The 12450-nt window shown below is 48.1% G+C and overlaps 1 protein-coding gene across 1 annotated transcript in view; it reads left to right on the plus strand.

Annotated features, from left to right (window-relative positions):
- rspo4 (R-spondin 4) overlaps nucleotides 1-8004 on the plus strand; it is a 55824-nt gene extending 47820 nt beyond the window's left edge. The window contains exon 5 of the mRNA XM_083938541.1: nucleotides 7238-8004. Within this exon, the coding sequence (XP_083794667.1) occupies nucleotides 7238-7368 (131 nt within the window). The 3' untranslated portion in view covers nucleotides 7369-8004. The remainder of the gene's footprint in view (nucleotides 1-7237) is intronic.
- The last annotated feature ends 4446 nt before the right edge of the window (nucleotides 8005-12450 follow it).

The raw sequence follows: 12450 nt of genomic DNA on the forward strand, positions 1-12450 counted from the left end.
TCAGACTGAATTTCTGAGATGCACGGACTGAAATGTTCCTGGACGACTAGAAGTCTGCAAGGCCCATACAGATTTATTCTTTCTCTCTTTCTAGGAACTATAATTAAAGGCATACACAAACACTTTTATTCTATTAACATTTCTCCAAAACAGCTCCAGACTACAGGACCTTCTCTAAATCAGACACATGTCATTATAAAAAAGTGCTCCAGGTTACGAGTTATGAGTTTTTACCTGATTGTCTGAGTGAGTCTCTACATTTGTGTCACTTTTTAGGAATAAAGTCGCTAAGGGCGCCCTCCCACTGTGCCTCCGTCCCGTGCCCCGTGCTTTAGGGTCCTTGCCCCCCCCTCCAGGCCCGTTTGTACTCACACTACCTGGGCCTCGGAGAATGCTTCTTGCTGCCTATACGTCATCACGCCGTAACACGTCACATGCATTGATGACGTCATGGCGATGCGTGGCTTTGTTTCCAGATCTTTCCGTAGACCTCTGAGTTTTTGTGCGTCTTGTCGACTGTTTTTGAATCTTTTCATCGACCAAATCTGCAGTAAACACTCTGCAGCACAGGAAATGACCTCAGAACCGCTCGTGCTCGTACACGTGCAAACGCGCTCTACAAAAGCCCACCTCTCTCAAACGGGCCGTGGATGACCAGCTGGCCGCAGCTAGGCGCGGAGCGGTTGCACTCACACTGGTCAAACGAACTAGGCTTTACCCGTAAAACCTGTTTTGGCCTGTTACGGAAGGACAGTGTGAGTGCGCCCTTAGAGAGTCTAAAAAGTTGTTAAACCTAAAAGGAGCAAGTTAGAGAACACGCTAGTTGAGATTTTGGAGGTATAAAACCAGTATGCACTTGCATTATTATGCCATTATCAGTATATCAGTTGAAAATGGTCTCAAAACGGTAACATTATCGCTTGTCGCAATGATTTCTGGGACAATTAATTGCCTAGCAAAATTTGTTGTGACATTAGTCGGCTACTGTCTGTGCCGCTGAGCTCGTGCATGTAAATTTGACCAACACAGAATCAGCTTGGCCAATAAACCTGAAAATCGTACGATTGCAGTCACCAGCTGATCGATCAGTTCATGACTCAATTACTCTTGTTTTTTGTTTTCTCTGGGGGAAGAGTTCAGTTTCCAACTACCCAAACTAGTTCTCTACTTGTCATTGTCTAGTTAACAATGAGGTTGTGCGTTTCTCCAAGAACTTCTCTGACTTCTTGCCCCGCAGCGGTTCATTGTTGTTTATATCTTGGATGAATCCTAAAAAGTACAATAACTAGAAGAGCACTCAGAGCGCTGCTCCAAAATGTAATGGGTTCTTTGGCCCGTGCAACCCACGTCCACCAAGTCTGATGAAAAGCGGGTTTTTCTTGTAATCCTGCTGAGAGATAGACAAAGAAACAAACCAAACTCAAACATTGCCTCTTTAGTGCAGCTAATAAACTCCTACAATGACATTTTCTAGCATGAAGTTCCCTTCCTTGTGCGTCCTGAACCACCTGCCTCACACCCCGCAGAAATGTTCACCTCAAGGAAGGATGCTTGCTTATGAATTTATAACTGAACAGAGACCAATAGATATACCACTATAGAGTCAGCTATGACCTGCACGTATGTATGCATGTGTTTAGAGGAGCATATGCACGGGTATGCCAACAGCTCATACATAGAGAGCACACAGAGTCATTTGAGGACAGCCCGTCTTAATTCCTAATCATCAGCGCCGCGTCCAAAATCAAAGCTGTTGTGACAGCCCCACTAATGAAGGACAGATCACAGGAATGAAGGGATGGTAGAGGAGGGAAGGGGTGCATCGAGATGGAGTTGGAAAAAGAGGAGGAAGAGCTGATTAATCTAAGGAAGAGGATGAGGAGAGGAGACAGGAGGGGATTTAGAAACCCAATCTCTGAAGATGGGCTCTCGTTACTAATGAAGGGCAGATGACAGCGGGGCATTTTGCGTATTCCAATAACTGAGGGGCAGAAAAGAGAAGGTCTGGTGTAAACACACACAGGAATGAACCCTCTGCTCATCACTTTGGCCTCTGACACAAGAGATAAACAATATATCACTCAAGGCAACGTGTGAGAGCAATCTGAGGCCGACCTTCAGCGTGGAATTAAGTTGTCACCGCTTCACCAGTGGCTGCGATGTATTCCTGGCTCGAAATCAAAAATGTTGGCAGTTTGAGGCTTTCGTGGAAGTTTGTGGGTGGAAACTTGAGTCTTGAACATTGCCCAACACAAAAAATGCAAGTGATGTGCCTTTAAGCCTGGACAGCTACAACACCACTACTCCGCCGTGGAGCTCGCCAAAGGCAACCAGTAGTTCAGCTTGATGGATGTGCGCTAACATGCACGACATAGTGAAAACACCATCTGTATTTTCTTTATATCTGTCATAATTTGTGTACAGCGTCCGTCCACATGTTTCAGATAGAGAGAGAGAGAGAGAGAGAGAGAGAGAGAGAGAGAAAGAGAGAGAGAGAGAGAGAGAGAGAGAGAGAGAGGGAAGAAGGCCAAAAAGAGTTGAAGGAAACCATAATTCTTCTCTGAATCATTTGTGTTTGTCCCAACATTACTTTTAGACTTCTATTGAGCGTCTTTTCAACACAGCAGGAAACTAACTCATCATGGTGAGGTACATGTAGGAAAGTATAGCGGAGAATGAGAATGAATAAACAAGAAGAGGAGATCTAGAGCAAGTGAACGGCTGCGCTGACATCAGGAAGAGCTCTTCTGGCGGCAGGAATTCTGAAAAAGCAGAATAACCGCGGGAGGAAGTCAGGGTCGATGACGGGGTCAAAGACAATAGGACTTTGAGAGCAGTTTGTTTCCTGTTTTTTAAGGTCAATGTTTACTTCCACCGCTGTTTTGTCACAAACTCTACATTTTGATCAGTGCCAAACGCTCCAGGCTTTTAACCATGAACCTGTTTTCGACACTCCGAGCAAGAGCTCCAGGGTCGAGAGCACCAAAGTCACTCTAAGGACGCCGGTTAGGGTGGTAGATGGGTCAAACAAACCCCAGACTTTCACCCAGGAGACTGCTGTTCATGTCATTTTCACCCCACCAACGATCTTTTTTCCTAACCCTAACCAGGTGGTTTTGTATGAATTCACCTCAACCACTTTGAGATTTTTCTCCAAGTCTTAGGGCGCACTCACACTGTCCTTCCGTACCGGGCTAAAACAGGTTTTATGGGTATAGTCTAGTTCCTTTGGTCAGTGTGAGTGCAACCGCTCCGCGTCTAGCTGCGGCCAGCTGGCCGTCCACGTCCCGTTTGGGAGAGGTGGGCTTTAGTAAAGCGTGTTATCACATGTACGAGCACGAGCGTGCGCACGTGTACGAGCACGAGGCCTACGGCGGTTCTGAGGTCATTTCCTGGGAGTCGCGTTGTGAATTCAAACAAAAAAATTTTACATTTTCAGGTTTAGGCAACAAAACTGTGTGGTTAGGTTCAGGAGGAGATAGTGAACAAACATGATCAATGATGAGTCGAGGCAATAGCAGCTACGATACAGCGAGACACACCACTGATGGTGTTTTTATGGCTACAAATTTCATAATTTATAAGACCAGTGACAGTTTATATGACTAATAGTTAGAAGTAGCAGGAAGCATCATGCAGAACCACGGCAGCAGGCACCACCACAATCAGCAGAGACCTGCACACAGGACCACGGCAGCAGGCACCACCACCATCAGCAGAGACCTGCACACAGGACCATGGCAGCAGGCACCACCACCATCAGCAGAGACCTGCACACAGGACCACGGCAGCAGGCACCACCACGATCAGCAGAGACCTGCACACAGGACCATGGCAGCAGGCACCACCACCATCAGCAGAGACCTGCACACAGGACCACGGCAGCAGGCACCACCACCATCAGCAGAGACCTGCACACAGGACCACGGCAGCAGGCACCACCACGATCAGCAGAGACCTGCACACAGGACCACGGCAGCAGGCACCACCACCAACAGCAGAGACCTACACACAGGACCAGGGCAGCAGGCACCACCACCATCAGCAGAGACCTGCACACAGGACCACGGCAGCAGGCACCACCACCATCAGCAGAGACCTGCACACAGGACCAGGGCAGCAGGCACCACCAACACACACATGCACAAACAGGACCTATATACATGCAATTAATGGAGAGATGTCAGAGCGAGGGGGCAGCCAGTGACCAGCGCCCCAAGCAGTTGGGGGTTCAGTGCCCAGGAGATGAACTGGCACCTCTCCAGCCACCAGTCCACGCTCCAATCATGGTCCACACAGGGACTGAAACCGGCAAACCCTCCGGTTCCCAGCGAAGTCACCTATGGACGGAGCTACTGCCGCCCCACAGCGGCTTACTAAAGAAACACCGCAAAAATGTGTTTTTATTGATTTAAAAATGGTCGACCAGAGTCAAGATTGTAAGTGTTTGTCGTAAAAACATTTTTGGCTCTGCCCTCACAGTGGCTTTATGTTGGCTTTTATTCTCAGGGTATATATTTACAGTATATGTGTTTTTGCATTTCTGGACTCTAATTAGAAGAGTTCAGGGTAAAGTTTTACTTTGGCGTCTTTTCTTTTCTTTCCTGCCTGCGTTTATTTTGTTCTCTGATGTCCAACCAACCTCTAAATCAGCCTCAGCGCTGCATATTAAAGAAAATGATTCCACTTTTCAACCAGAGCCAAAAACACTGAAGCTCTCTTCTCCATCGCCGAACATCAAAACCACATTTTTTCTGCCGAGGCTCAACCCTGCTCTAATAGCACGAGACAGCTATATGAGATATATGGATGAGCTTTAACTAGATATGTCATGATGTGTGGTGAAATATCCACATATTTATTCATTGAGTTAGAGCTAAAGTCCTCAGGCTTTTAAAAAAATGACATAAGATCTGATCTCTCTGTGTGTTCACGACAGAGAACAGATCAGACCTTTGTTTGACGTGTATTTTTCCCTCTACCATCCCTTCACTCGTGGCAGAAATTCCCCTTTGAACGCAGCGATACATCACGGAGAATAGTTCACTGTCAGCTCTGGACTCAGTGTATCAGAAACAGAATACATCACTGTAATTATCCTGGATCAAAATCTGAGGCTCCCAGACACCTGAACATTCACAGTGCATGGAAAAAGCATTTAGCCACTGTTCGCTCTTCGGCAGCTTTGTACATTTTTCACAATCTTTTCATGAATTATGAGGATAGAGTCGGAGGAACTGACACCAACGGTTGCCAGCTTTTCCTTCTGTTTTTTGTTTTCGGTGTGCAATGTAGGAAAATGTGTAATGGTGTGATGTGAAGAGTGAAGTGCAGACCAGGTGTTTGCAGATCTGCTGCTGCACAGGGGAAGTCTTACACATTTATGCCAGACCGCAGCCAAGACAGCTTTATGGGGTTTTAAGGCCTATAAGGTAAACTCTGATCTAGTGCAGCACAGTTCACTGATCACTAGATCATCTCAGGGCGCACTCACACTGTCCTTTCGCACCGGGCCAAAACAGGTTTTGCGGGTAAAGCCTAGTACGTTTGACCAGTGTGAGTGCAACCGCTCCGCGTCTAGCTGCGGCCAGCTGGCTGTCCACGGCCCGTTTGGGAGAGGTTTGCACATGTACGAGCACGAGCCTGCGCACGTGTACGAGCACGAGGCCTACGGTGGCTCTGAGGTCATTTTGTAAATTCAAATGTCTCTAAACAACTTGAAACCAGAGCCACCGCAGCGTTAAGAGCAAATGTGGAGAACATTACATGAAGAAAAAGGATTTTGTGGAGATAAAGCTCCTTATGAAGTCTAAATGCTTTTCAAAATGCTTTCAGATGACCACGCACCAGCACACTTAGGGGGTACTCACACTGTTCCTCCGTACCGTGCCCAAACAGCTAAAGTCTAGTGCCTTTGACCACTGTGAGTGCAACCGTACCGCGCCTTGGAGCGGCACGCTTGCCGCCCACGGCCAGTTTGGGAGAGGTGGGCTTTTGTAAAGCACGTTTGCACATGTACGAGCACGAGGCCTACGGCGGCTCTGAGGTCATTTCCTGTGCGCCTGTTGGGACATAGGAAAAAGAAGGAGGGACCAGAGGTCAGGCAGGGGGAAGATGGTGGGACTTTCGGAGGAAGGAGTTACTCATGTTCAAATTTTTACTAAGTGCTGTGCAATATACCAGAAAGGAAAAGAAAGCTTTAAAGGCCTAGTGTTGTCAGCTTTTGATTTGTACGCTCATCACTCTCTCAACGTACGTTAGGTCCTCTCGGTCATGATTTGAATCGTGGGTAAGGCAGTTTGCTAGCTTGCTGTCCGTCAACTGCTGCGATGGGAAACATCCACGAGAGGCTTAACGCGCACAGACACAACATCCTCTTCTTTTTATTCTTTTCTAAAACTGAAAATTTGGATAACAGCTGCAGAATTATTACAGTTTCTTATTTCCTATTAATAAAACTGAGGAAACAAAAACAATCACTTTGGGCGCCCTCCCACTGTGCGTCCGTCCCGTGCCCCGTGCTTTAGGGTCCTTGTCCCCCCCTCCAGGCCCATTTGTACTCACACTACCTGGGCCTCGGAGAATGCTTCTTGCTGCCTATACGTCATCACGCCGTAACACGTCACACGCATTGATGACGTCATGGCGATGCGTGGCTTTGTTTCCAGATCTTTCCGTAGACCTCTGAGTTTTTGTGCGTCTTGTCGACTGTTTTTGAATCTTTTCATCGACCAAATCTGCAGTAAACACTCCACCTCCGCATCACACCAACGTGAACCTTTCACCGCAATTGTTTGAAATGTCCGCGCATGGTCCCTCCTTCTTTTTTCTACGTCCCAACAGGCGCACAGGAAATGACCTCAGAACCGCCGTAGGCCTCGTGCTCGTACACATGCGCACGCTCATGCTGGTACATGTGCAAACGCGCTTTACAAAAACCCACCTCTCCCAAACGGGCCGTGGACGGCAAGCAGGCCACAGCTAGACGCGGTACGGTTGCACTCACACTGGTCAAAGGAACCAGACTTTACCCGTGGAACCTGTTTGGTGCGGATGGACAGTGTGAGTGCACCCTCAGGCTTAAAATTATGATACTAAAAGAGGTTGGGAGCAGCATTACAGTTCTTGTTCTAACCAACACAGATGTGTGACGAGCAAAAGCCTCACAAAATAAATAAATAAAGACAAACATTTGTACCGTTTGCTATTTGTTCTCACTTTGCTTTTCATCCGACAGAAAGAAGAAAGAATAAAAAAGGAGGACTCGGAAGGAAAAGGGAGAGAAAACGTCTGCGGCTGCTCAACAACGACAACGCAGGCAACTCGCCGAATGCAACAACAGGCGGGGATGAGCACGAGGATCCCTGACGTCACACAGACATGCGGCTCTCTACGACACCTAACGCGTGTTGGAATATCAGCCAGACGACGTCAGCAGGACCTCTGTAATCTGAGAGTCACTGTTGAATTGTCACTCTTTATTAAGACGCACTGCCTTTCATCACAAACTGGTTTACTGGGGAACAAAAAAGTAGATATTAGGACTCTTAATTACGTCGTGATGCATGTGAGCAATGCGTCAAATTCCCCCCTCACCTTAAAAATGTTGCAACTTGGTGGTAGGTAATAAAGCAACTGCATCTTTATGTATAAATCCAGCATTTATCTGAGAGAAACCCGTAGAGTTTAAAGGTTACAACGGATAAACTCAGTAGTAGTAGTCCCAGAAATCCCAGCAGCTCTGAGGTCAAGGATGCTTTCAAACCCCGAGACTCGAGCCGCTCTCTCACATGAACCCTGGACACAGCGTCAGGGTTATTTGACGCTGACGGAGCCGGTTCTTAATTCGGTCCCCAAATCTCTCCAGACATTTCCATTGCCATCTTTGCGTAAATCACCCTTCTTCTTCACCGTCGGAGGTTTGCTTTCCTCTACTTCCTCCTCTGTTTGCATCAACACTCCTCATCCCATCTCCGTGAACACACTGGAGAGTGAGCGGCTGGATTCACACATGGGCTAAAACACCGTTAAGATGCCGGGTCTGACTGAATCGGACATTTGTGTTCACAGTTACACTATTGATCCTGTGATCAGAAGGGAGTGGGGGTAAAAGTTGATGGGATTGGGCGGGAGTGGGAACGCTCTTTTTTATTTTTATGGTCACACTATAAATAAAGGATGTTGATCTACTTCTCTCCCGTCTGGATCTTCTTCCTGGTTGGAGCTAACCTTTGGTTTTGTACGCAGTCAATCACTGACCAGCATAACGACGTTTACTGACAAAGCACTTTGCATCAAGTCGATGCAAGTCACACAACCTCCTGAGATTTTCAAAACAAGAGCGGAGAAGAGTAGCCTACTATTTAAAAAAAAACATAAACCAAAAGAAAATGGACACAGAAGCGGAAAAAAAGACAGAAATAATGCAGGTACGAACTAATATACTGTACTGTTCTTTACTACACCACCATTTTTCAGCAGCAGGACTGGAAGGAAGTCAAAATCCACTCCTGTGTCAGTCTTTAGTTCACACGTACAGCCCCGCCATTCGTTCAGGTTTGCAGTGCAGTTAGGGTTCACACGTACAGCCCGCCTTTCAGGTTTGCAGTGTAGTTAGCGTTCACACGTACAGCCCTGCCGTTCAGATTTGCAGTGCAGTTAGCGTTCACACCTACAGCCCCGCCGTTCAGGTTTGCAGTGCAGTTAGCGTTCACACGTACAGCCCTGCCGTTCAGGTTTGCAGTGCAGTTAGCGTTCACACGTACAGCCCCGCCGTTCAGGTTTGCAGTGCAGTTAGCGTTCATACGTACAGCCCCGCCGTTCAGGTTTGCAGTGCAGTTAGCGTTCACGCGTACAGCCCCGCCATTCAGGTTTGCAGGGCAGTTAGCGTTCACACGTACAGCCCCGCCGTTCACCGTTCAGGTTTGCAGGGCAGTTAGCGTTCACACGTACAGCCCCGCCGTTCACCGTTCAGGTTTGCAGTGCAGTTAGCGTTCACACGTACAGCCCCGCCATTCAGGTTTGCAGTGCAGTTAGCGTTCACACGTACAGCCCCGCCGTTCAGGTTTGCAGTGCAGTTAGCGTTCAAGCGTACAGCCCCGCCGTTCAGCTTTGCAGTGCAGTTAGCGTTCACACGTACAGCCCCGTCGTTCAGGTTTGCAGTGCAGTTAGCGTTCACACGTACAGCCCCGCCCGCCGTTCAGGTTTGCAGTGCAGTTAGCGTTCACACGTACAGCCCCGACGTTTAGGTTTGCAGTGCAGTTAGCGTTCATACATACAGCCCCGACGTTCAGGTTTGCAGTGCAGTTAGCGTTCACACGTACAGCCCCGCCGTTCAGGTTTGCAGTGCAGTTAGCGTTCACACGTACAGCCCCGCCATTCAGGTTTGCAGTGCAGTTAGCGTTCACACGTACAGCCCCGCCGTTCAGGTTTGCAGTGCAGTTAGCGTTCACACGTACAGCCCCGCCATTCAGGTTTGCAGTGCAGTTAGCTTTCACACGTACAGCCCCGCCATTCAGGTTTGCAGTGCAGTTAGCTTTCACACGTACAGCCCAGCCGTTCAGGTTTGCAGTGCAGTTAGTGTTCACACGTACAGCCCCGTCGGTTCAGGTTTGCAGTGCAGTTAGTGTTCACACGTACAGCCCCGCCATTCAGGTTTGCAGTGCAGTTAGCTTTCACACGTACAGCCCAGCCGTTCAGGTTTGCAGTTCAGTTAGCGTTCACACGTACAGCCCAGCCGTTCAGGTTTGCAGTTCAGTTAGCGTTCACACGTACAGCCCCGCCGTTCAGGTTTGCAGTGCAGTTTGTGTCCCTCCCCCCCCCCCGTTAAATCATATACAAGGCCGACTTGATTTCAATCCCAAGTTTAAAAAAGAAAATTGACCTTTTACTTTATTATAGAATGGAATTTATAATTAAAATATATCCACTAATCATTCAATCATTCATCTTCAACCTCTTGTCCCTGTCGGGGTTGGGGGGGGCTGGAGCCGATCCCAGCTGACATCAGGCGTGAGGCGGGGTCCACCCTGGACAGGACGCCAGTCTATCACAGGACACATAGAGACGAACAGAGACAGACAACCATTCACACCTACGGGTGATTTAGAGTCATGAATGAACCCAACACCTGCACGTCTTTGGACTGTGGGAGGAAACCGGAGAACCTTATTTAAATGCAGTTGAATACCGGACAATCTTGGTTCCTACCCTCACCTGTGGTCATGAAACTGGGTCAGGACCCAAAGAACCAGGTCCAGGTCCAAGCGTCTGAAATGTGTTTCCTCATGAGGGGGCTGGAGTCTCCCTTAGAGAGAGGGGGAGAAGTTCAGCATCCGTCAGGAACTCGGAGTAGAGCCGCTGCTCCTTTGCGTTGAAAGGAGCCAGTTGAGGTGGTTCAGGATCATCTGGTAAGGATGAACCCTGAGCGCCTCCCTAGGGAGGTGTTCCAGGCACGTCCAGCTGGGAGGAGGCCTCGGGGAAGACCCAGGACCAGGTGGAGAGATTAGATCTCCACACTGGCCTGGGAACGCCTCAGGATCCCCCAGTTAGAGCTGGTTAATGTGGCCCGGGAAAAGGGAAGTCTGGGGTCCCCTGCTAAAGCTGCTGCCCCCGTGACCCGACCCCGGATAAGAGGCTGAAGATGAGATGAGATGAGATTTATACAGCGATTAATCAATTAACACATAAACAGAATGCATCGTTTTTTTGGTTCACTTCCTATATTTGGGGTCGGATCGTGTTCTCACATCAAGTGAACCTGACTCTAGTGCAGTTTGAATGAACTTTCAAACCTGCCCTCCAAACCACCCAGACTATCGGACAAACCGCCCCAGGGTTCAGTTAAAGACGGACCGTCCAGCTCAGGTGTGAAAGCAGCCTGAAAGCATCCTGTGGAGTTTTCTAGTTCGACTCCTGCATTGTTTCTATCCATGCATCTTCACTGCCTCCGTTGGTGCATTAATGTGTTTTCTGACACGTTACGTCCACGTGTTGAGCAGCGGAGTAGTGTGTCATGTCATCCACATGCACAAGTGATTATAAAAACTGCTCTATGGCACAAAGAGAACCTGTTCCCTGCTCTTTTCTCTGACCTGCAGCTGATTTATATGAAGCATCAACAGCAGCTTTTATCTGAACAGTTACACATGTCCTCGATCCGCCTCAAAGAAGCAAGTGTGTGTGTGTGTGTGTGTGTGTGTGTGTGTGTGTGTGTGTGTGTGTGTGTGTCATGACCTTCGTGGTTTCACCTGCAGATGATAACTATTATGTGTGTTTTACACTTTATATAATTCAAATTTAACTATTAAATTAAAGATGATGCTCTACTTCCTCTGTTGTGCCGTCAGGGAACACTTTATGGATTGTGATGATACGTTACCTGCTGTTTCCTCTGAGGGCGCACTCCCACCGTGCCTCCGCACCGCACCCCATGCTTTAGGGTCCTTGCCCCCCCCCCCCCTCCAGGCCCGTTTGTACTCACACTACCTGGGCCTCGGAGAATGCTTCTTGCTGCCTATACGTCATCAAGCCGTAACACGTCACACGCATTGATGACGTCATGGCGATGCGTGGCTTTGTTTACAAATCTTTCCGTAGACCTCGGAGTTTTTGTGCGTCTTGTCGACGGTTTTTGAATCTTTTCATCGACCAAATCTGCAGTGAACACTCCACCTCCGCATCACACCAACGTGAACCTTTCACCGCCATTGTTTTAAATGTCCGCGCATGGTCCCTCCTTCTTTTTTCTATGTCCCAACAGGCGCACAGGAAATGACCTCAGAACCGCCGTAGGCCTCGTGCTCGTGCTCGTACACGTGCGCACGCTCGTGCTCGTACATGTGGAAACGCGCTCTACAAAAGCCCACCTCTCTCAGGGTTAGGGTTAGGCCGCAGTTATGCGCGGAGCGGTTGCACTCACACTGGTCAAACGCACTAGACTATAGCTGAAAAACCAGTTTGGGCCCGGTGCGGAAGGACAGTGTGAGTGCGCCCTGAGTATACTCCAAATCGGAGAGGCCAAAGTAGAAAAGTAGACTCCTAAAATAGGAAGAAAATCATCACTTTGTCACTGAGTTACTCAAATTACAGAGAACAACTACATTTCTGCGTTATAAAAAGTAATTTTTCACCTCATTAAAGTAAGTGTGGCTTTGTTGTTCAATGAAAAACGCTTAAAAATGGAGATTTCTTATGTTTCATAAAGGTTTTTTGTTGTATTTGTCATTAAAGGATTCCCACCTTTGCCTTTAAATCACATTTTCAGTATTTACTCACAGAAATGTTGTTCGGTGTGAGCGCGTAGTAGGCGTGAAAGAGGACGGCTGAGATGACATATGCATTAAATGTCTTGTTACCTGCCTGTTTCATCTGATATTTAAAGCACAAGTAAAGCTACGGTAACTGCAGAACAACTGAAGATCTGGGGAGTTGTCCTTTTTTCCTCTCCTC

Source organism: Echiichthys vipera (genome assembly GCF_963691815.1).
Source record: "Echiichthys vipera genome assembly, chromosome: X".
NCBI lineage: Eukaryota > Metazoa > Chordata > Actinopteri > Perciformes > Trachinidae > Echiichthys > Echiichthys vipera.